Source organism: Eubalaena glacialis, chromosome 12 (assembly GCF_028564815.1).
Source record: "Eubalaena glacialis isolate mEubGla1 chromosome 12, mEubGla1.1.hap2.+ XY, whole genome shotgun sequence".
Classification (NCBI taxonomy): domain Eukaryota; kingdom Metazoa; phylum Chordata; class Mammalia; order Artiodactyla; family Balaenidae; genus Eubalaena; species Eubalaena glacialis.
The window spans coordinates 59,567,446-59,592,739 of NC_083727.1; the positions used below are offsets into that span (position 1 = coordinate 59,567,446).

The window sequence follows — 25,294 nt, forward strand, 5'->3', positions numbered from 1 at the left end:
TTGAGGTGCTACTTAACATGTTCTTTTCTTCTCTGTATTTCTATAAATTGGTAATTGAATGCAAAAGCTTGATCAGGTTCAGGCTCAAATTTTTTTTTTCCATTATAGACTACTGTATAAAGTATCTCCTATCAGGAGGCATATAATGGCTGGTGTCTCTTTCTGTGATTTAGCAGCCATTGATGATGTGTGTTCTTTCTAAACATCAAATATTACCATAGGCTGCACTGTCCAGTGAGATAGCCACTAGCCACATGTGGCTATTGAACACTAAAAATGTGGCTAGTCTGAATTGAAATGTGCTATAAATGTAAAAACACACATTGGATTTCAATACTTGGTAACAAAACAAAAGAATGTAAAATATCTAATTTGTTTATATTGATTACATGTTTTAAATGATGATTTTTTAGATACATAGGACTAAATAAAACACTGTTAAAATTAATTTCACCTGTTTTACTTAAGTGTAAGAAAACTAAAAATCACATAATGGCTTGCATCATAATTCTTTTGGACAGTGTTCCTATAAGACATAAGGAAGATGTTAGGTCCCAGTCCCATTTTCCCTGCTTCTTATTCCTGCTCCCCAGAGCAACTTTTAGTCATTTCTCTGCTGTTGTGTTACTTCCACACTTCCAAGTAACAAGCTTATAATTATAGCATTTATTGAGCACTTATTATGTGACAAGTATATTCCAAGCTCTCTACATTATGAAGTCATTTAATTCTCAGAACAATCATTTCAGAGATGAGGAAACTCAGGAACAGAAGGTTAAGTAACTTACCCAGTCACGAGTCAAGTAAGTGACAAGAGCTTGGATTAGAATCTGATTAAAACCTGGGCATCTGGGCTGCAGGTCCCAGGCTCTTAAACACTTTACTATACTCCTCTGCTTACCCTCCAGTTTCCTTTTTTTTTTCTTTTGATTTTTTTTTTTCACTTGTAAATATTATCTCTTAACTTCCTACTATGGAAGATGAAGATTTTACTTTCTCACACACCTCCTGTTCTCCACTTCCAGCTCCCACCCCCTCCCCGCCCCCAAACTTGTTCTACCCGGGAATTATACTCCCATCATCCTCCCAATTTAATTGCGTAATTTTTGTTAAACTCATATTCAGTATATATTACATATACATAGATAATGTTGTGTTCTTTAGTATTTGCTTTCTTTTAGAATATTTTTTGTCTTTCTGGAAAAGCCTGGTGTGTTTCCCCAGACTCTATACCCTGGTGTATTTACCTATTCCTGGTTGGGCCCAGTACTTCAATGGTGGTTCACTCTCTATAGCTTTTCTTCTCTGTGAGCTTGTGGCTCTTCAGATCCTCACTTCCTTAATGTTATATGCCCTAGTAATATTTGTTTATATAAATATATAAATAAAATTTGTTTAAAGGCATGACAGAATTACTAAGGCAGCGAGGATCTGAAGAGTCATGATCCTGGGAGAAGGAAAGCTGTAGCGGATGAAACAACATTGAAAAGCGTGTGTGTGTGTGTGTCTGTATTATGTGTATTTTCCAGCTTTTCTAGTTCTTGTAGGGAGTTTGCTAGAAACTAGACTGACATATCAGAAATAGAAGTTCAAGGTGATAATATCACATACCTACCACAGATTCTCCAATGGCTTAATAAGTCATTTAGGACAAAACCAAGTCCTTATAGTTTACTTGCCAGGCCTTACATGTTCTGAATGACAATATAAATGAGAGTAAAAACAGATGGGTCTGAAGAGACATGGATGGAAGAAAGCACAAATTTGTTTTACCACTCACCAGTGCACTAGTGTACTAACAAGTGTAGGACTTAACATTCCAAAGAAATATGCTAGTGGGAGTCATTTGCATTTAAACTTTTTTTAATTTTCATTATTTTTAATTGAGATGTAATTTCAGATAATGTATAGTTTTAAAGTGTTCAATGAGTTTTGGTAAATGTATATACCTATGTACCAACACCTCAATCAAGATATAGAGCACTTCCATCACCCTAGAAATTTTCCTCCTTGATTTTCCTGTTAATTTCCTTCCTTCAACAGAAGCAACCACTGTTCTGATTACTATCCCCAAAGATCATATTACTTTTTTAAACTGCAAATTATATCACTACCATGCTGGTCACAGTGCCATAAGTCTTTGGATATTGCTAATGTTGTATTTTCATTGTTCATATTTCACCTACTTTTCTGCACCCCAGATTCTTGGTGTTTTAAGGTTAAGTCTTAATCGACTGGTCTAGTTCATAGCCTCTTTGAAGAGTATAGACACTATATTAACAGAAGTGGTCACACATTATGATTAGGTAATACAAGTAACCAGGTCTTTTGGAATACTATTGAACTATACTAAACTATTTAAAAATTAATTTTTAGAATCCCAACCCTTACGTTTCCATGGCAAGTCACATACATTACAGCAAGCCTCATTAGCCTTTGGAAGTAGGCAGGGGGAAGTGGTATTCCTAGTTTATAGGTGAGAAAAAGATTCAACAAATAATTGACTTACACAAAATCCCCTTCCCATTAACCAGTGGTTCCAGGGCTACATTTTGATTCTTTTGCTTATTCCGCTATCCTAGGCTGCACGTACACAAGGAAAGGGCCAGCTTGTATTCCAAAATTCAATTTCCTTGTTTCTTCTCCGAAAATTCATAGGTTGCCCATTCCTTCCATCCTCCAGCATAGTGTTGAGCACTAAAAACATACATCAAATAATTAGTTCTCCTGCTTTATAGCACAAGGTTCATAGGAACTTTAGAGATAAGAAATTTAGAGATTTAGAGATGCAATGGCGTCTCACCATACTGTTTAGACTTTGAGCCTATTTGAAAGATTGTAGGATGAAAAGTAGAGACTCTTAGTCTATAAGAGTCTATAGTCTATCCTGCCATTACTAACATAGTAATTATAAGAAATTCTTCAGTAGGCCAATAAAAATATACCCATGAAATACTGCAATACATACTCTTAAACCCATTTTTATCCTTCATCTACACACCTGTTAAAGCCCAGAGATATTGCTGTGTCCATAGCCTTCTTGCTTCTCACTCCGGCTAAACAAGAAAACACTAGACTGTCAGATTTGGATGGCTTTACTTCATTGTACTTCTCTTTGAAGTCTTTTGGGTTCATCTGTAGAGCTTCATCTACATTATCCACTGAAAGAAAATGTTAAGAATTTCAATTAAATTTTAGATACAGTCAGTTACTGGATATATATTTCTAATGAATAAGTTAAGACACATGTCACTTACATGGTATATTGACAGACCCGGGGATTTTTCCATACTCAAGAATTTCCCATGGTTCTCTAACATCAATTAACATAATTTTTTTGGACTTCAAGAGGTTCTTAAGTTCCATATAAGTGACATCTTTACAAATAGCAGTACAAAAATTGTTGCAGCTTCCTTTTATTGACTTCAAACCTGGAAAGAATAAAATAATTTAGGTACTTTCAAAATGACATCTCTATTAATATCTGGAAAGAGTAGGTCAAAGGAATTTTCCCCATTGTTCCAGTCAGCTAACCATATTGATCTTTTGACTTTACTAAACTGTATAATCAATGTATATATTTTGCATACAGTCTGACTGAACAGTAAGATGCAGCCCTATCCTCCTGCCCTGCATACTTACGGCTGGTCTTGGGCCACCTCCAATATTCTACTCTCTCCAAGCCCTTTAATTGGGGGGAGAGTTTATAAATACACATTCAACATTTGGTAACTGAATTTTGCAAATAATTTGTAAATCTTACCCTAATCTAAGTTTTTCTTGTATAGTAGAGTCATATTAAACCGACGTTTAACTTTCTCTAATTCAGCAAGGAGTGGGGTGGGGGGGAGGGGTGGAGAACAGGAAGAGTAATCAGTAAGACTGGATTTCCTGCCTTTCCACTTGGTAAGCAAAAGCCTGAAGCAAGCATGGTCCCTTTCTTAAAAAAAATTTATTTATTTATTTATTTATTTGTTTGTTTGTTTGGCTGCACCGGGTCTTAGTTGCCGCCTGCGGGATCTTCACTGCGGCATGCAGAATCTTTTTTTAGTTGCGGCACGTGGGATCTTCGTTACAGCATGCAGGATCTTTAGTTGCGGTATGTGGGATCTAGTTCCCTGACCAGGGATCAAACCCAGGCCCCCTGCATTGGGAGCGCGGAGTCTTAGCCACTGGACCACCAGGGAAGTCCCAAGCATGGTCCCTTGATGAGTCTCAGCTCCCCCTAGCCTCTCACGGTGTGAGTCTGTACTCCACACTAATTATTTAAAGCTATAGTGTGTGTGTGTTTTTGTACAACATGGCCTCCACTTGTAAATTAACCACTGCATCTGATGCTCAACCAAAGAAACAGTGAACTGCTCCTACAGTGAAGAAAATCTGGCTGTTTGGGATCCTTGAGAGATGATGTGTGGTTCTCCTGAGGGATTTTCAAGAGTAATACACGCTATACCTAATTTTCACTTTTTGAGCTTAAACTTTGAATAAACTCCAATTTTGCTGTTTCCGCGCTGGTAAATCCAACCTCACCTGGTTACTCCCTACTGCCTACATTACAGGATATACAGTCTAAGCTTCTTAGTATGTTCTATAATGTCCTTCAACCCCCCCTTACCAATATAACTTACCAAACCTCCTCCTCATTCCTTCTCTGCCCCAATTATCCTACCCTCCAGCAACATCAAAAGTATACATGTGCTCTAATCTCATTTTTATAGTGGAAAGAGCAGGGATTTTAGAGTCAGATAAACCTAGGTTCAAATCCTGGCTTGCCCACTTGGCTCTGTGACCCTGGGCAGATTACTTAAACTCTCTGGTACTTAGCTTCTTATTTGTAAAATCGAATAATATTATTTAACCTTTTAGAGTTGCTGTGAGGTTTGAATACTCTATACAGTGCACAATAAATATCTATTTTCCCATTTCCTTCATGATTTGTGGACATTGTTCCCTCTGAAGGGAATACCTTTCTCTCTCATCTCTACCTGGCACTCTAAGTCTCCTTTATGACCCTGTTAAATGTCACTTGTCACCTCCCCTTTGATACAATTCCACTTCTAGGTATGTATTCTTGTAAAATACTTGTACATATGCACAAAGAAGCATGTACAATGATAATTATTGAGAACTTTTTATAATAGCAAAAAAATTGGAAACCAAAATATCCATCAATAAGGGACTAGTTAAATAAACTGTGGTAATTCATAGTAGGGTATATATGCAGTGGTTAAAAGAGTTATATGTGCTGCCATACCTAGGTGAGAAAAAAATTACAGAAAAGCAAGCACAGTGTAGATCACATTATATATAGATATCTATAGTATATAGCATATATATCTATGGTATATAGTATATATACAGAGAGATAGATACTATAGATATCCATATATATACTAATCTATTATATATATTAACATATGTAGTATTTTCATGTGTACATTTATTTATGTATACTCATATCTGGGGAGAGTGCATAAAGGGGACTCATGCTGTGCTTTATTGTTTGTTTTAATATAATGAGAATATAATCATGTATTGCAAGTAGAATTTTTTAAGTGAAACAGGCACCTTTTCTCTAACACCTCCAACTCAGTCCTTTCCATTGCAGTCTCATTCGACTGGGCTGTGTGTGGTGATGGTTTGTGTGTGTCTCACCCCAAAATGGTGAAGTAAACTGTATCCCCAGCAGGACGTCTGGCAGATTAGGAGCTCAATAAATGATTGCTAATTAAAGGTAAAACCAAATAACGGAATTTGCAGGAACGACACCTCTTCAACTACAGAGGCTGTACCAAGAGTTAAAATGGGATAACTGGGGCGGGGCCGGGGCGGGGGTGGGGGGAGAAAGTGTTACGCTGGGGCCTCTGTATCTTTATCCACAAAGGTTGTTGCTAAAGGAGAGGCAGCACTTAAAGCAAAGAGAAGGGACTGGAGGCCTGCTCTGGGTTCTAGACCCACCTCCTCCACTGACCACCTTCGCTTCTCTGGCTTCTGTTTCGCCAGCTGTAATTAGGCGTGGTACTATTACAGCCCTAACGTGGTAACTGTAGGTTTCATCAGCCCATGAGTGCTGCTCTCTAGTGGGTCACAAGTGTAACTCGCAAGACTGGGCTCCTCATTGCGACTCTCCCGATCAGGAACTGGCCACTGAGCTCACTTCTCTGCGTCGCGAATTGACCTTCATTGCTCAGTCAAGCACCCATACCTTTATAACTGCCTTCCCACGCGAGCTCCCTGGAGCAATGGTTGCCCCTCTCCGTGCGTACCCCGAGAGCAACCCCAGACCCCAGTAGCCCGGAATCTGAAGGAACAAGAACTGCAAGGGGGTGTTACATTCCCAGGGGCCAAGTGTACTGGGTCTGACTTTTAACTGGAAGCCTTTAAAAAAGAAGCGATCACCCTCACCAACGACATCCCTTCCCAGGGGCCCGAGGTTAGGCGTTCTCCCTTTCCCCGGGGACCCCGAGCTCACCCCAGAGCGCAGCCTCTGCGAACCCGAGGATCGCCTGGAGCCCACTCAAGTGCAATAGTCGCAGCAGCCTCATCTCCGGGTCGAGCCTCAGGGCTACTAACCACTTCCTCTTCCTGCTCCTCCTCCTCCTTCCGCCGCCGGGCGAACCGCGCCGGGCTCTCGAGCGCCCTCCAGCCGGGCTCCCGCCGAACCGGGTAGTGCCACTAGGAGTAATCGCGGACGGAAACGTGCCCTGCTGTAAAACTTAAAATTGCCTGGTAAGAAACTAAGGGTTGGGTTTGCTTTTTTGTTTATGATTATTATTTTTTTAAGGAGAGACAAAGTTTAAAAGTGGAAAGAGAATATAACAAAGATAATATTTAAATATATAAAGTAAATAAATTTCTCCAATTTACTTCATAACAGGATTCTCATGCATTGAATTAAAGCAAAGCACATGTGCACTTTTCTAAGAATTGCTCTTCACTCCCATAGCTGGTTCAACTGATGTCAGCATTAAGATAATCTCATGCTGTCATCTTTTCCCCCCAACATGATGATATTTGACTATATTTGATGATAACTCTGTCAGAGTCAGGTCCAACTAATTTATAAAATGTGTTAGTTTCCAATTGCTACTATACCACAAACTTATTGACTTAAAACAATGCAAATTTATTATGTATAGTTTTGAAGGTCAGAAGTCACTAGGCTAAAATTAAGGTGTCAGCAAGCCTGTGTTCCTTCTGAAGGCTGTAGGGGAGAATTTCTGTACTTACCTTTTCTATCTAGGAGAGGCTGCCTGCATTCCTTGGCTATTGGTCCGTTTCCCCATCTTCAAAGCCAACAGTTTGGCATCTTCAGATCTCTAATTCCGACCTCTGCTTGTGCTGTCACATCCTCTTCTCTTCCTCTCACCCTTCTGCCTCCCTTTCATAAGGACCTTTGTGATTACACTGGGACCACTGGGATAATCTTGATTTAATCATATGCACAAAATCCTTTTGCCATGTAAGGTAACATATTCATAGGTTCCAGGAATTAGAACACCTTGGTGTGTGGTTGTGGAGGGAGCATATTCAGCCTACAGCATATAAAGTTTCTTATTACCTTGTTTTTACTTTATTCTCAACTTGGTTCATTACCTTATTTTTAATTTATTCTCAATTTGGTTCCCAAGGATAATGAAAGCCATATTTAACTGCAAATGGATTCACAGTGAAATTTTTTTAAATTAGTTTCCAAATGGCATTATTAAAGTATGTGTTCAAGGAATAATTTCATTAAGCGTGCACTTTTAAATTATTCAGCTTTCAATAGTTTAATAATTAATAAAATGACTTCAGATTTCTATACCAATGACAACATTTACAGTTATGTTTTCCAAGTCATTTGAAGTTTAACCATAGTCTCTGTGTAATCTACTTTGTGGATTGACTTTGAACTAAGATGTCATTAAATATTGTAGATTCATGTACTCTCTGTGGCATCTACATCATAAACCACAGGTAGTATGGACACAGATATGGAAACAATGTACTTGGCCTCAATGAATCACATTTAATCTCATTTACACTTTTGCAAGAGCACATATTACTAAACAATTCTTTTCAAGTGTTCATGACTGATTATTTGAGAAATATTTTTCTGTAGGATTTCTTTTTCTGAAAAGATGAATATGTCCTCCTATAACTAGCACAGTGCCAAACTTGGTTTATTTAAGAGGGCTTAGAGCAAAAAGATCTTGTCAAACAGGAGTATTGATCAGTACTCCTTGGACAAATGTCCAAGTTCTTCCTTCAGAGTCAGTGTGACAGAGGCAAGTAAGGCTTGAAGTGGAATGAAAGGCAGAGAAATAATGCAATGTTTTCTGGGAAAGGTCTACTAGTGCTGAGTTGATATGAGTCATTAATTCTCAAACAACTCATTTTATTTTTCACCACAATGCAAGTGAAAGACAATTGGAAAGGAGAGGATTTTTAAGAGACTTGGGATTTTTCCCATTTCTTTCTAAATCCACATCAAGCCCCCAGATTTTAGACAAATCAAATGAAGAATTAGGAAATGTATTGCCTTTCATGCAACGTTTTTTCCAAAAGTTTATCAAAACTTGAACATCTGCTTTTTTTAAAAATTTTTATTTATTTAATTTATTTATTTTTGGCTGTGTTGCGTCTTCGTTGCTGTGCGCGGGCTTTCTCTAGTTGTGGCGAGTGGGGGCTACTGTTCATTGTGGTGCGCAGGCTTCTCATTGCGGTGGCTTCTCTTGTTGCGGAGCACGGGCTCTAGGCACGCGGGCTTTAGTAGTTGTGGCGCACGGGCTTAGTTGCTCCATGGCATGTGGGATCTTCCCGGACCAGGGCTCGAACCCGTGTTCCCTGCATTGGCAGGCGGATTCTTAACCACTGTGCCACCAGGGAAGCCCTTGAACATCTGTTGACTCAGCATTTTCACCGCTAATAGTTTATCTACTGAAAATATCTGCACAAGTAGGCAAAGATAAATGTACACTAACAGGGGACTGATTGGGAAAAAATGATACATCCATTCACTGGAGTTCTAAGCAACAAGTAAAAAGAATGAGGCTGGTGTGGAGATATGTCCAAGATATACAATCAAGTGAAAAAAAATCAAGTTGTAGAATAGAAAATAGACTGTAATCTAAGCTGACTGTGTTCTCTTTTAACAAATGGCAATCATATAAAAATGTCGTACAAAGGCATATTGTATGTGCAAAGACAATTCCTGAAACTATACACAAGAAACAGAAAATAGAGGAGAGGAAATGTTACCTCTGAGGAAAGCAAATGGGAATGAGGGAAGGAGGAAAAGGTGAGGAACTTTATGTGAAACTTTCATGTATTACTTTTATAATAAAAAATGTATCTTTTAAAATACACGATAAAAACTTAATATATGTATAGCCTATAGCTTAGCAAAGTATTCCATACATTTTCAGACAGAACAATGATGGTAAAATTAAGATACTTAACATTATTTGAAATGTATACAGAGCTGACCTTAAGCACATTTATATTTCTATTTGATGTTTTGTCATAATGTCTTTGCAATAGCACTAAAAATATACTTACTAGGTACCATTTAAAAATAATTTCCTTCCTTTGAAGAATCCATCAAATAGGAATCCAAGGCTCTTTCCATAAGGCCACACCTGTTCCCTGGCTGAAGAATTGTGAAAGATTACAAGAATCGTAGAGTTTATCTGTAACTAGTTTTGATGTCTGCAATATCATTCAAACAAAGTATTTCTCAACCAATTACTTTTACTAAACATATGCAAAGTGCAAACCACTTTAACGGGTAATCGAGCTTTGAAGAGGTCTAGGTATAGGTCAAGAAATTTTCTAATAAAGAAGTGAAGGGCTTCCCTGGTGGTGCAGTGGTTAAGAATCCACCTGCCAATGCAGGGGACACAGGCTCAAGCCCTGGTCCGGGAAGATCCCACATGACAGGGAACAACTAAGCCCGTGTGCCACAACTACTGAGCCTGTGCTCTAGAGCCCGAGCTCCGCAACAAGAGAAGCCACCGCAGTGAGAATCCCGTGCACCACAAGGAAGAGTAGTCCCCGCTCGCCACAACTAGAGAAAGCCCAAGCGCAACAACGAAGACCCAATGCAGCCAAAAATAAGTACATAAAAATAGATTTTAAAAAACATTAAAAAAAAAGTGAGAACGACAGGTAAGACAACAATAATGAGAAAAAACAAGAAAATATATGATGTCTGATGTGATTTTATTGCACAGAAGAATGTGACGGCGAGAAGTCGGAGGCTGTCCGGGCACGCTGTCCAGCAACAAGTGGGACTTAATCCTGACTCCGAGAACACCCCAGCTGCGCGAACTCCAGGCCACTGTCAGGATCCAATTAGCAGTCTACTTAACATTTTTCTAAGATTTAGCCGGGGCCTACCTAGTCCTGCAAATTTACAGGACACAGGCGCGACGCGAGCCGGCCCCGCCCTGTCCACGCCCAACTCCGGGTGCGCGGCCACGCGAGGGGCGGCCCCAACCCCCCCGCCCCAAACGTGGGGGCGGGCACACGAGGCCCCGCCCCTGCCAGCGGGAGGGGCGGACGCGCAGGCGCAGTCTCTTCCGGTTGTAGAGGCGGCCGCCGGGCCTGGCAGGGTGAGTTGGGGCTCGGTGCTGGGGTCGCCGCAGTTTTTCCGTCTTCGTTTCCGCAACCCCGGGCCCTTGTGGCTTGACTGGCTTGGGAAAGAACGCCCCCCCTCCTCCCACGCTCCCTCGCCTTCCCGATCCTTGGGGGCTCCAGGCGGTCACCGAGGGCCGCGTGAGCGTGGCCGGGCTGGCCGGGTGTCCGGGCGGCGGCGTGAGGAGCCGGCGAGGTGGGGCGGGAGAGGGGCCGCCTCACCTTGACCAGGGTCGCGGCGACCCAGCACCCTTCCGGCCTCCCTTCCGCGCTCATCCTCACGGCGCATTTTCTCTTCAGAAACTTGGGATGTTTTTGTGAGACCAGAGGACGAATCTTACTACGGGTTTCTGGCAGCATCGTGTAGTATTAGGAACCCTGGAGATGGACTGCCTGGGTCCAAATCTCCATCCACCGCTTACTGGCTCCTGGCTTCTGCAAGTCACCTAACTACTGTGTGTCTCAGTTTCAAGTATAAAATGGGAGAAATAATAGTAACCTATCTCATAAGGTGGTTGGTGGTTGGGAGGATGAAGTGGGTTAGTATCTCTTCAGTGCTGAGAACCGAGTGTGATGCACAAAAAAGTATGTAAGTGCTGGTCATCTTTTTGAGCCTCTAAAAAAGAGAGTTTTGTCTCTTTCTTCCCTCCCCCGGCGTCCCCGCCGAAAATAATCGCCCAAGAGTAGGAAAAAAAAGATTTTTTTCTTTTTTGAGAATGTGGGCTTTTGTATGCACGGCCTTTTAAAAAAATTAAACATTTCTAAACAGTTTAGTTGCACATCCTACATTAGAGAAAAGACAGGTGTAGGTAAACGCGGAAGTTGAAAACGAAAGTTTTGTTTGGGAAACCACGTGAGAAAAATGGCCAGAATTTATTTGTGCTGAAAGGACTTAACATAGCATGCCTGAGACTGCTGTCCTTAGAAAGGTTAGCCCTTGCTTGGCATCTGGGAACAACATGTTTTATGTTGTAGGGTACGGTTTATGCAGAAGTTACTAGCCCCCCTAAAAATCCTGCACCTGTGAGTCTGTAATGGGCTTCCCTGAGCAGAAACATTGCACAGACATTACTGGATTTTACTTATTGGGGGAAGAGTGTGGTGACCCCTCTTGGGAGGGAGAGAATGGTAAGGAAGCCTGCACTTGGATTCCTCTAGACTTCACCTGTGTCTTTTTCATTACGATCAAGCTGTATGTCCATACTGCATTGCTGAAATAAATGTTAGCCATGAATACAACTATATGCTGGGTTTTGTGAGACCTTATAGTAAATCTCCAAATGAGAGGGTGGTCTTGGAACTCCCCAGACACAATATTGTTGATGGACAGTATTTGAAGCTCCAATAATCGGACTTTCATTTTGTCTCTTTTTGCCTAAACGGGGAATTGAAGAAGAAAGCTATACAGATAAGTGACTGCTAAATAGTGGGTTACCATCCAAAATGACTCTGTATGTTTAGACATAGTACATGTGTCAGAAAAATCACTGGAAATTGACTCTACATTGCCAAGTTAAGTATGAGTCAGTGTTTTTGAAAAAAGGCATAGGTGTTTTTTAGATTCTAGGTCAGCTACCTGGTTCTTTTGGTTATTCTGCCAGTATTAGCTATGTGTTAATGCTCATCTTTATCAAGAGTTTACCTGTGCAGGGGGTGTAAAAATATGACCAGTTTCTCATGGGCCATTTTTCTTGGATTCTCTTAGTTATGCCTATCTCTTTTCAGGACATCAAGTTAAAATAGTTGGAGGTCTAAGTTTGTAAATTTGGGGGTAGAAAGATCCGATTTGCTATTTGATTACATCTCTTTTCTCTCAATCAAGTAGAAGACCAGATGATAATTTGGAGGAGTAGGGAGAGGAGGAGTTGGAGGTTTGGGAGGGTGAAAAAGATTTCAGAAGGCTGTGTGAGGAGTATATAAGTGAGTTGGCCAGAAGGTGTAGTAGATAATGGGGTGTCTTGATCCGTTTGCAGTTATGATTATGAATTTAGTGGACCCAATCTCCTTTCTTACAAGACTTTCTCCAGCCTGATTGGATGCATTCATGGAGAAAGTGGTTAATTGGATTTGTCTAGGATTGGGGTTCTGTTAGAGGGGTGGTGTGGTAAGTCATTAAGGCTGTGCACACATATTCTGTTCTTTCTGGGTACATGTTAAGGTTGTCCTCTTTGTACACTGCCCCCCCGTGCCCCTCCCCCTTTTGTCTGTTTGAAGTTAAATGTGGCCATATGACTTGCTTTGGCCAGTAAAATATAAGCAGACATGTGTCACTTGCAAGTGAAACTTTAAGAACCAGCACTCGATTTGCCACTTCCCTTTCTCCCTTCCCTGCTACAGTGATCGTGGAAGCACTTGTTGAGATGCAGCCTCTTGTCAGCCTGGGCACTAAAGGAGGATTGGAGTGGCTGATGAAACAAGCCGGCAAAACTTGAAGTTGTGATCAGAGAACAGAATACTTGAATTAGTGATTTTGCAAGGTGGAACTGTAGGGATAAGTGGATGAGGCAGTCTGGAGGGTGAAGGCAGTCAGAAATGAAGTGGTCAAGGAACTTGGAGACCTTCTGCGTCTCCGTAACCCCGAAGGCCTTAATTTATTGCAGCCTTGTTCAATAGTGATGATCCTTGGACTTAAGGAAATGGCTCTTAAAATGGTAAACTCAAAAGCTTCCTTAGGTGGAACATAGTACGACTAAATCAGGATTCAGAATTTGTTATTGAATTGAAAGATTCTTCCACCTTGATCAATGAAAGCAAAAAACAACCACAAAAATTACAGTATAGCTTAGCCATGGAGTAGCATGGTATTAGGTAGGATTTAGGATATAGTGGTTTAAAAAAATGCATTAACTTGTATCTAAAATCTTTAGAATTAACTTTGAGTTTTTAAGAAATAGAAGGGATTTCTTAAAAATATATTTAGAGGAGCTTCCCTGGCGGCACGTGGTTAAGAATCCACCTGCCAATGCAGGGGACGCGGGTTTGAGCCCTGGTCCGGGAAGATCCCACATGCCGCGGAGCGTGGAGCAACTAAGCCCATGCACCACAACTACTGAACCTGCACTCTAGAGCCAGTGTGCCACAACTACTGAGCCCGCGTGTCACAACTACTGAAGCCCGTACACTTAGAGCCCTTGCTCCACAACAAGAGAAGCCACTGCAATGAGAAGCCGGCGCACCGCAACGAAGAGTAGCCCCCGCTCGCCACAACTAGAGAAAGCCCGCGCGCAGCAGCAAAGACCCACCACAGCCAAAAAAAAAAGTTTTCCTGTGATAAACCATAATGGAAAAGAATATAAAAAAGAATATATATATATATATATATATATATATATATATATATATATATGTCTCTGAATCACTTTGCTATCCACATTTTAACAAGATCTCCAGTTTGACTCATGTACTGGCCTGATCTCAAAAAAAGCCAGTGTCTTAGGAAAGTAAGACAGTATTAGTTCTCCATTTCTTATGGGAAGAACAGTTGTAGATTAAAAGATACTAACTGACATAACCAGTACAAAGTGCAAACCTTGATTAAATCCTTATGCAAAAAACCAGTACAGATGATACTTTGGGTCAGCTGAAGAAATTAGAATATGATAGGATATGAGATGATATTAAGGAATTACTGTTAATTTTCTTAGAAGTGATAATGATAGGACTGTATAGGAGAATCTCCTTAAGGCAGTGGTCCCCAACCTTTTTGGCAGCAGGGACCGGTTTCGTGGAAGACAGTTTTTCCATGGGAAGAGGGGGGATGGTTGAGGTGATAATGCGAGTGAGGGGGAGTGGCAGATGAAGCTTTGTTCATTCGCCCCCCCACTCACCTGCTCTGCGGCCCGGTTCCTAACAGGCCGCGGACCGTTAGCAGCCCAGGGGTTGGGGACCCCTGCCTTAAGGGATATATGCTCTCTGCAGCTTACTTTTAAATAGTTCAGCAAAAACAAACAAACATACTCACATACATGTATAGCTATGTCTATATACACATTGATTTTCGATAAAACCAATAGGGCAAGATATTCTAGATGTGGGATCTAGATAGTATATGGGTGTTCGTTATCCTGTTCTTGTAACTTTCTTGGAAGTTTAAAATTTTTCATAATAAAAAAGTGGGGAAAAAACTCACAAAAAATGCAAGAGCTTAAAGAGATAGAAATGTATTTCTCTGTCAGTCGTCCAGTGCTGGGCTGCTCTGCTGTGCTTGGCACTAGGCCTCCACCCCTGGCCCGTTACGGCTCTTCCAGCTCCGCCTGTCTTCTAGCTGGTGAGACGAGAGAAAGGGCCAGGGAAGCACAGGAACCAGAAGCAGCGTCCACTTCAGGTTGTTTTTATTCACCTGGACATCATACATGTAGGGAACCGTTGGTAAAAGTCAAATGTAGTTTGACTTTTTGTATAAAAAAAGTATATTGGTTTAATAAAGATTTCTTTGGTTTCAGCTGGTGCTCCCTTCTTCCTCTGTGAATTTACTAGGCCCATTAAACTTGAAGTCATTTCCATTTTAATATACGTTAAGTAAAATACATCAAATTTTAATTTTGAGGATTAATGTGTATTTTTACCCCCAACCTTTTCAGTAAGTAACAGATGCGGGTGAAAGAGCCATCCAAAGCTTTACCTGAGAAAGCCAAAAGAAGTAGAAGGCCTACCATACCTCATGATGAAGACTCTTCAGATGACATTGCTGGTAAATTACGATGTCTGGCATCCTGAATAGTGTTGCAGAAGAGAAACAATAATATATGTTTTTAATGACCATTTTTCTGCATGAACTTTAAAATCAGCTTGTCTAGATCCTGTGGGCATTTTTATTGAGATTTTGTTTATTTTATATTTGACTTAGAATTGGCATCTTTTCTTGTTGTTGTTGTTTGTTTCTCCTGGCTGTGAAAACCAAACCCTCAAGCCAGTGAGGTTGGCAGATGACCGTGGGGAGCTGCTAGCTTCCTGGCTTGCTTTTTTCCTTTTAGCCTCATGTCTTGGGTTTTAGCTTATGAGGATTTTCCTTACTGACTTACCAGTTCAGTTCTCCATTTAAAAAGAGGTTTTTAATATATTATTTCCATTTTTAAGTGTTTTTAACTTGGATAATGTTTCAGGATAGATTGCTGTATTGAAGGAAGTCTGAATTATGTCTTTAAATATTTGTTCTATTCTGTTAATAAGGTTTCTTCAGGGATTCTTATTATTCTTATGTTAACTCTCTTTTGCCTATCTTGCATAGTTATCATTTTTTCTCAAATCCTCTAAAACTCCTATTTCCTTTTCCCTTTGCGTGCTGTTTTCATTTTTAGTTTTTACTGTGTGTTCAGCAGTGTTGCTTTCACCTTACACTCTTTTAAATTTTGCATTCGTTTTTGTGGTTTTATTTATTTATTTATTTATCCTAAACTGTGCTAGTCACTTCCTATTGCTCTGCCACCTGAGCCTAAAGTGTTTGCTTCTTTTTTGTGTTTTTATTTCATGGCAGCGATTGCTCTGCCATTTTTCCTTTTCCTTCCTTCCTTTTTCTTATATTATCTTAGCATAGAATTTGTGGCTTTGATTTTCTTTGATGTAGGGTTGCTTTTCTTGGGCTAGTTCGTTTTAGAATATTTGTGTAAGAAGGAGGGCCAGAGCACTGTTGAGACCTAAGTGTTGAATTTGAGCTCATATAGGCTTTACTTCTTTCCAGCTACCAGGATTATGCAGCCCTGGGTTTTTTTCAGAATCCAAATTATCTCTTCTTTCCGACTGCCACAGAGATAAGGCTGTTCCCTGCGATTATGGCTTGCTTTTTTCTTTTCACTTAGTGAATGAGAAATCCCCTTCTTTCGATTCTTCTCAAAACAAAATTGGATATAGGGGTGCTCCTGCCACTGTTGTTGCAGCACAGAGATTTAGGTTTTGTTCTGTGTCTGCAAAGCATGCCTTGTTCTCTGTGAAATCTACTGCTGCAGTGTTCTCTCTGCTTCCTTCTGTGCGCACCCCTGTTTGATCTCTGCTGCTTTGAGGTGGGAGGCTTTCCACTCAATTTGTGACGTGGGGCTTCAGCTGTCTCCTGGTTTCTCTGAAAATGAACTTTGTATTTTTGTTTTCTGTTCTTTTTGCCCTTGGATAGTTTTGGGGAGGAGAAAGGGGAAGTGTTAATTTTATGCCACCATTGGCGAACTGGAAGACTCCTTGTAAAATTTTTATTAATATTTAAAGTAAAAAATATGGAGATTTTGATTATTGTTTTTGATTTGTTAATGTGAAACAACTCTAGACTTTAATACATTTTTATATTTTTATTTAGGAATCTCTAGAGGACCTATTTGTCAAATGAAATTTAGACAATTATATGAGTAAATGAATTGCAGAAAACTGAGGAAATTTACTTATTAACGTAAAAGGATATTTTTCACATTTTTCCCCCTCACAAAAGATAGTGAATACTGTTTAAACACTGGTTAGCTTTTGTAGGAAAACCTCAGACTTTTTAATTTACTTATAAAATGTATATATGGTTGAGATATTTAAAAGCTAATAGATTTAATTTAGGGGCCTAGAAGCTTTTTTGTCTTGAATTCACTTATCTCTGAATTCATTAGCAGTTTCAGTTTCATAAGTCTGAATTGTAGAGTCAGAGAATGGTTAAGTTTTACTCTGGCCAGATCCCACGCCAGAGATGATATAGAAAGTGTGTGGAATGATTTTTCCCTTAGAATTTTAAAATATAAAAACTCAAAGCAATGACATTTGGTAAACCATTTCTAGGTCCTGTACTTGTGTGGTCATTTTTATCAGTCTTCCCCTGAACAGCCCTTTCTTTAATGGCATGCATCCTTGCTTTTCAAACATAGGACTTCAGAATTACTCCTTTTATGTCTATTCTTATAACTTACTCTTGGTGTAAAATTAGAAGTTTTAATCTTTTATCAGATTTACATATTATTTTTGTTGAAACTATTTATTATAAGTAATTTGTCAGGAATCACATTCTTTATCTTCAGAATTAAATGGAACCAATGCCTAGTCCCTAGTTAACCAGTAGGTGAAAAGGAATGCTTTGCATTCAGAAAGGGAAGTGGAGAAAGTTGAAATGTACATACTCCTTTTGTTTCCCTCTTCAAGGTATTCAGTCTCTGCCTTTGTTGTTTGGTTTTGGCAGATGAAGATTTGGTGTTTGGGATATTTGAGGGGTAGAAATTGAAGTGTTCAGGTATTTGGGGGGAATGGAAGTGTTATTGAGCCCTTGAGAGAAGAATATGGTTATTTGATAAATTAAGAACATATTTGCTCATTTTGGCCATTTGTCTCCACACAGTGCACACAGTAAGAATCTGTTATACAGGATAATGAAGGACCATGCAAAATCATTTGTTATCTGGGAATAGTCATTAAGGAGAATTCTGAGAATTCTTGTTCCTGCAAATTATGCCTTTGTTTGTTCTTCTCTTTTCTTTCTCGCAACCATGGTGAAAATAGTATCATAGCAGAGCTAGCCCATGGGAAGATTTTACTTGTGTATCTTAGTGAAAGAAAATACATTCAAAATGCTTGATACATAGTAGCTGCTCAATAAATAATCTTATTTATTAAACTTTTAATTTTTGAATTAATCTTAGATTTACAGGAAGGTACAACATGTATACAAGGAGGTCCCATTCACCCTTCATCCAGTCTCTCCTGATTTAACATCTTGTATTTCTATAGCACAGTATCAAAACCAGGAAACTGACATCGGTACAATCCTTAGAGTTTATTCAGGTTTCACCAGATATTCATGCACTTGTGTGTGTGTGTATGTGTGTACGCAGTTTAATTATATGTGTAGCTTTCTATAACCACCAGTCAAGATACTTGATTACAGTATCACCACCTTGAGTGCTACTTACTTATAGCCACACCACTGCTCCCCATCTAAAGCCCCTGGCAACTGCTAATCTGTTCTCCAACTCTATAATTTTGTTATTTCACAAATGTTTTGTAAATGGAATCATGCAGTATGTATCCTTTTGAGTTATTTTGTTTTTTGAATCTCTGTGCTTCTTAGTTATAGCATTTTAATATTGTTGACTTTTGCTTGCTAATGGTGTCACTTTGGTTTAGCAAAGAAAATGTTCAAATTTTTTGTCTTATTCAGTAGGTTTCACTTGCCAACATGTAAGTCATGCTATCAGTGTGAATCATGTGAAAAAAGCAATAGTTGAGAATCTGTGGTCAGTTTGCTTGGAATGTTTAAAAGAAAGAAAATTCTATGATGGACAGCCAGTACTTCCTTCTGATATTTGGTTGTGCCTCAAGTGTGGTTTTCAGGTGAGAAAAGTCTCTTTTATGTGATAGTTTGTCTTAAATATTTTCCTTAAATCTTACTGTGAGCTCTGACTGTTGGTAATGCTTAGAACTTAAGATTAATTTATTCTGTGTTTAGATAGAACTCTCCAAGGCCGAGCTTAGAAATGTTTAAGGTAAAGTAAAATGTATGTATGTTCAGAAATTAATCATGTGTGGTTTATAAATACTTCGAAAGGGAATCCAGCCCACTTGCAGTAGTTCTCATATGTGGCCCTTCCTTTACCTATTTGTATTTACTTAGGAAATGGATCCAAGTTTTTGGGTTTTTAAAAAATCTTTTTGGATTCATTTTTTTCTCTATGAAAAGTGATTATTCTGTCTTTTCTTTCTTTTTTTTTTGCAAAGTAATTTCTCTTAAGAGCTTAGAAGCTATTGGTATCTTTTTTTTTTTTTTAATTGGAGTATAGTTGCTTTACAATGTTGTAGAACCTATTGATATCTTTAATAAAGGAATTTTAAAATAAAACTAAAAGTATTTTTTTTTTTTAGAATAAGAGGCATCTTTATTATCTCACATAGAAAGCCAGAAGTAGGGCCACTTAAAGTTAGTTGCTTCAATGGAAAGAACATTAAAAAACTGAGATTTCTTCCATTTTTCTGCTGTGCCATCCTCAGTTTCATGGTTTCAGGATGGTCAAAGATGTTTCATGCACTGTGTATCACACAGCAATCCCCAAAGGCCAGTAAGAGGGCAAAAAGTACATCCCTTCCCTGTGTTCTTTTTTAAAATACGTGAAACTTTTACAGAAACATCCATTAGGCTGCCCCTCATGGGACATTGACTGGAATTGAATCTCATTTCTTTACTTACCTGGTGATGGAAGTTACTGTGATTGGTCTGAGTCTCACTAGTTTTCAGTGGAGTTGGGTGGAGGTGTGTAGGGTATTAGGAAATGTGTGTATAGGGGAGGGGCACTACTGGCCTGTGAGGATGCTCAGGGTCCCACCATGCATAAGACAGCGTGTACATTTTTAAATGGTATGGAAATTAACTTGGCTCATGACTGTTTTACTATGTAACAAGAAGCAAGTTAGCCTCTTTGCAAGAAATTGAATTTAATGAGAATCCATATTGTTTTCTGAAACTTTTCCCTCCTGCTTGAAACTAAAAACAAAACAAAACTTCTAGTATGTTTGAGTATGATTTAAGTTTTGATTAATTTGAAATAAACTTGTGTGTAAGTCATACAAAGAGTGTTCTGTTTATCTTTAGGGATGTGGTAAAAACTCAGAAAGCCAGCATTCACTGAAGCACTTCAAGAGCTGGAGAGCAGAGTTTCACTGTATTATAATTAGTCTGAGCACATGGATCGTCTGGTGAGTTAGATTTCGTCGTTAGTACTTGTGTTCACTATAAAATCTGTCTTTGAGTTTTATAACGTACGATATTTAAAGATGATATACCGGCTTATACTTTTTAGCCTAAACACAACCTGTGGAATCATTTAAGAAAATTAACATTATCCATGAATATAAAATTTAAGTAAGAAAAATTTAGTCATCCCTGTAGTTTTCTTTAACACTTTCTTTGTACAATAAAGAAAAATTGTTGCTAGTTGATTTTTTGGTAATGAACTTGCTAAATTAGAATGTCAGAGTTTTAGTGGAGGAAGGTACTTCAAGCAGTCAAGTCGTTTGGCGATTCTCTGCAGGGGACAAGGAAAGCCTAGGCATAGATAGTTTGTAAAAACTTCTCAGGGGATTCTACTACTTAACCCTGGTTGGGAGCTAAGTCCAGTTCCCTCATTTTGTGTGTAAGGACACTGAGTATCATTTATTTACCTTTTTTGTGGTTACAAAGTAAAGATCCAGGCACTAAAACAAGTCTTTTGATTCTTTAGTCCCTTACCAGCATACCACACTGCTTCAGTGGTTTAACTGGACACTGTATTGAAAAGCTTTTCCTATATTTTACAGCAAAAATTTTCTCACGAATTTATAGACTCCTAGGGTTATTCAGATGAATTTTCAGGAGTTTTCAAGTTTTAAGACAAAAATACTTTAACTTTGTGCTTCATTTCAGGGTTCTAAAATTAATATAAGGATATTTTGGTTTGTAGGAGAGCCCATCATCATATAATTTAATTCAGCCACAGGGTTGGATGCCTGCTGCATTTGTGTTTTTGTTGTTGGCCCCAAGTAATAAAATTGGGGTGAATGAGGAAAGAATTGCTTGAACTTAATATGTAAATGAAGCATTGGAGCCAAGGGAGAGGGGGATGATCCCACAGTGTGGCAGCTCAGTAAACATTTCCCTGTAGTCTGAATAGAGCAGTGGTCTGCAACGATAGGGTGTATCAGAATCACTGGGAGGCTTGTTGGAATAGATTGCTGGGTCTCAGGCTTAGAGTTTCTGATTTACTAGTTCTGGGGTAGGGCCTGAGAAATTGCATTTCTAACAAGTTCCCAGGTGTTGCCAATGCTGCTGGCTTGGGACCATAGTTTGAGGACCACTGAAGTAGAAAAAGATGGTGGGAGAATTGAGTGGCACCTGGTAAAATAGGTTCATCTCAAGTGAATCTGAATTGGAACGTCTGTTGTAGCTCTTATGACCCCAATTATGGTATGAATCATGATTTAATTTCAGCAAAAAAGCCTAACCTAGCATAATCAATTAGCATTGTTAGTTTTAATTTAATTGTTTTTTAAATTTTATTTTATATTTAATTGTAATTTTGCTTTCATAGTTATATAGAGTTACAAGGATGGTGAATTCATTGAGTTTTGTGAGATGGATTTGTGAGATTTATATTATACTGAAAATAATTTTAAGTCATATTTGGGAGTCCATAGAATTACTTCTCTTTCAAAGAAAGAAATTCAGGTTTGTCACATGCATTTATAGAAATTTAAAGGTTGTGACTATTTTCTTTTTCCCATCTAATTCTTAAACCTTAAAAAGTTTAACAATATCAGTAGAAAACTTCACTAATCTGGATTAGAGAAGGCCAGCTGGAACTAGAGGAAAAACCTGAAAAACATTAAAAAAAGAAAGGAATATTGTAGATTTGATAATTTAATCCCAACTAACAAAGTGTTGCTGGATAGTGGATTTAATGCTGCTTAAACAGATAATTATTAGTATAATAATATAGCAGCTTCTTACCTCTGACTTCACATCAGAATCACACAGGTGGAATTTGAAAAACCCATAGGTACCAGTGTTCCTCTATTAAATCAGGGCTTCTGTATTTTTAAGTTCCATAGGTGATTCTTATGCCTAACCAGGGTTTAGAGGCACTGATTTAACACTTAAAGATAACATGTAAATGTGTGCTTTTAGATCATTCAAAAGTTTGTTGAAAGGTTTAATATTTCCCTTGTACTCTTATTCTGTTACTGATTTGCGAGCCCTGTGTCTGTTTCCCACCCTTAAAAAGAAAATATTACACTTCTATAAAGCTATTTATTTTAAAATGATAATACTTTTTTGATTGTTGTGAGGAATTAAACCAGAAAATGCATGTAAAGTTCTTAGAACAGTGCATGGCACATAGTAAGTGCTCAATTATTTTTTTGGTTATTTCTAATGGAAACAGGTAGAATTAAATTATCTTGAGCTCTCCTCTTTTCTCCAAATTCGCTGCCATTGTGCAGTTTTTATTTATGTTTTTTTTTGTACTCTTAAAGTTACAAGAATATATTTAATAACAAGTAAAAATTAAGTCGTAATCTCAGTAAAAATTTGACGTTTCAATATTTTTCAAATGAGCAATTATATTTTTATTATTTTTGCCAATCATTACATCACTAAATACTGAACATCTATTATAATGGAAGCTTGATAACTGTAATTGCTTAAATTCCATCATGATCTATTGGAAAGGTTGCTTTGGAAATGTTTTTTGTGACTCGATTCCTTCACAGATTCCTTCTATGTATCTGTGTATTTCTGTGTGCAAAGTGATAGAGTGAACACTCAGTAACCATTTGAATTTTGAGCGCTGTTTAGAAAAGGGACCCAAACCCAGTTTACAGCCATTGATTCCAGGACCACTAATAGTTATAAGCAAGAAGATTGTGAATATGTAAGGTCATGTTGGTATAATGCATTACATTTATAAAACACTTTCAATATGATCAAACACTGTTCTTATTTGATCATTGGATCTCATTAAGATGATAATAGATAGAAGAAACCTTTATTAACTATATGCACTAATGAGTAAACTTAGTGGAGAGTAGTTTTCTGAAAAGGAATGTGCTTTTCAAAAAATCTCTTCTCTAACCCCCTGTTCACAAATAAACTCCAAACAAAATAAAACACTTATTTCGTCCAGTCTTCCCTGTTTCTATAAGTGGAACCTCCATCGCTTAAGTATTCAAGCCAGGAGCCTGGCAGTTGTTTTCTTACCCTTTTTATCTTATTTTATTTTTCAACCTTTTAACAAAAGTAAACATATGGTGTAATGAATTCCTCTGTATCCACCACCCAGCTTTAAACACTATCTGCTCACAGGATATCTTGTTTCATCTAGACCAGGATTTCTCAGTCTCAATACTGTTGTCATTTGGGTTGATAATTCTTTGTTGTGAGGGGGACTGTCCTGTGAGGGGACAGGATTAGCTCTGGCCTCTAACCACTGGGTGCCAGTAGCAGCTTTCCCAGTTGTGACAACCAAAAATGTCTCACAGCTCTGCCAAATGTCCCCTGGGGGACAAAACTGCTCTTGTTTGAGAATCACTGACATACCCACATCAGCTTCTCCCTTTCCTCTTCCTTATCTTTTATATCCAATTCGTTACTGCTTCTACCTGAAAATATATGTCTGTTCATTTCTCTCCAGATCCACTGCATCTACCCTGATCTCTCTCTATTCCTGATGCCATCCAATCTGACATTAGTCAGAGTGATGTTTTCAAAATGTAAATTGGATCATATCACTCGCCTGCTTATAAGCCTCTCATGGCACTCCGTTACACTTAGAATAAACTACCAAAACTCTAATTTGAATGCTAAGGCTCTGTATGAAATGTCCCCTGCTTATTTCTGTAGACTTATTTACCTCATTTCTCTTGCCTCACCCTATGTATCCCCCTTACCCCATGACTTAAAGACAAAAGTGGATAAATACCAACTTTATTACCTGATGTGCAAAATTATTGAGGATGCTTTCATAATATTTGCTTACATTTTATATTTTTTCAGGTGTTATGAGTGCGATGAAAAATTATCAACACATTGTAATAAGAAGGTTTTGGCTCAGATAGTTGATTTTCTCCAGAAACATGTTTCTAAAACACAAACAAGTAAGTTAACAGCAGTTGCTAAAGAAATTTGTATTAAAGTATGATATTTTATAATTCTTATAAAGAGATAATAAATTCATAAAGAGTACTTTGGATTTTACTGTGACCTCTCAGTACGAGTGCCATGAATTCTTAGGTAGCAGTTTTGTGATGTTATCTTGTGTTGTATTTACATAACTAATAATGAGAAGCTGGAGAGGATAGTGACTGGATTGTGGGCTTTTGAATCAAACAAGGCTGAATTTGAATTTAGGTTCCACCTAAATTACCTGCTGTCTGTGTGACTTTGACTCCTTAGTTTCCTTATGTAAAAAATTAGTACGATAATTCTGTCAAGTGGGAATGTTGTGAAGCTTAGGGATGTTTTCTAAAGATTTAGAAATAATGTGTGTAAAAATACTTGCATAGTCCCTGACACATTTATGAAATGATATCTGTTATTTGTTACATCATTGGAATACTGTTCTGACACTAATTACGTGTAATTAGGCTAACCTTGCAGATTAAGGGCTCAGTTCCCCCAAAAGATTGCCCTCACTTCAGACACCATTCTCAAGCTAGGGGTTCTCAGGACCCCCCCATGTCTGACCAACTGGCTACAGGGGTTCCCACTGTCCTCTTAATTCAATAATTTGCTAGAATGACTCAGAAAACACAGGAAAGTGCTATACTTACAATTACAGTTTCATTATAGCAGTAACAACAAAAAGAGAAATCAGGACCAGCCAAAAGGAAAGACATGTAGGGTGAGGTCTGGGAAGGTACCAAACATGAAACTTGTCTGTCTTCTTCCTGTGGGGTCAGGATGCATCACCTTCTCAGCACATTGATGTGTAACAATACACACAGACTGTTGTTAACCAGGGAAGCTTACTGGAGTTTTGGTGTCTAGCGTTTTTATTAGGGTTTCATTGCATAGGTATGGCTGATTGAATCATTGGCCACATGATGTAACTCAGTCTCCAGGATCCCAGCCCTCTAATCACACGTTTGGTCTTTCTGGCATGGCTGGCTCCCATCCTGAGCCATCTCATTAGCATACATTGTCTAAGGTCCCACAATGAATAAAAAAATACTTTGTTAACATAAACTATCAAGCGTG

At 38.6% G+C, this 25,294-nt stretch overlaps 2 protein-coding genes across 2 annotated transcripts in view; one reads left to right on the plus strand and one right to left on the minus strand.

Annotated features, from left to right (window-relative positions):
* Window positions 1–1,033: 1,033 nt before the first annotated feature.
* TSTD3 (thiosulfate sulfurtransferase like domain containing 3) lies at window positions 1,034–6,587 on the minus strand. Its single transcript, XM_061207008.1, has 4 exons — window positions 6,473–6,587; window positions 3,258–3,431; window positions 3,002–3,161; window positions 1,034–2,697 (listed from the first exon to the last, which is right to left on the minus strand). Exons 1-4 carry the CDS (start codon window positions 6,543–6,545, stop codon window positions 2,625–2,627), a joined length of 480 nt encoding a protein of 159 aa, XP_061062991.1. The 5' UTR covers window positions 6,546–6,587; the 3' UTR covers window positions 1,034–2,624.
* Window positions 6,588–12,962: 6,375 nt separating this feature from the next.
* USP45 (ubiquitin specific peptidase 45) overlaps window positions 12,963–25,294 on the plus strand; it is a 66,127-nt gene continuing 53,795 nt past the window's right edge. The window contains exons 1-5 of the mRNA XM_061206900.1: window positions 12,963–13,271; window positions 15,201–15,310; window positions 18,731–18,903; window positions 20,156–20,259; window positions 24,092–24,192. Coding sequence (XP_061062883.1) covers window positions 15,211–15,310; window positions 18,731–18,903; window positions 20,156–20,259; window positions 24,092–24,192 — 478 coding nt within the window. The 5' untranslated portion in view covers window positions 12,963–13,271; window positions 15,201–15,210. The remainder of the gene's footprint in view (window positions 13,272–15,200; window positions 15,311–18,730; window positions 18,904–20,155; window positions 20,260–24,091; window positions 24,193–25,294) is intronic.

What these genes read in the sequence shown, in the direction of transcription:
- TSTD3 (XM_061207008.1), bottom strand. Translation starts at nt 6,545, where the DNA reads ATGAGGCTGCTGCGACTATTGCACTTGAGTGGGCTCCAGGCGATCCTC. An exon ending in CGCAGAGGCTGCGCTCTGGG is followed by an intron (nt 3,432 to 6,472) that starts GTGAGCTCGGGG and finishes TATTCTTTCCAG; the next exon opens with GTTTGAAGTCAATAAAAGGA. An exon ending in CGGGTCTGTCAATATACCAT is followed by an intron (nt 3,162 to 3,257) that starts GTAAGTGACATG and finishes ATTTTCTTTCAG; the next exon opens with TGGATAATGTAGATGAAGCT.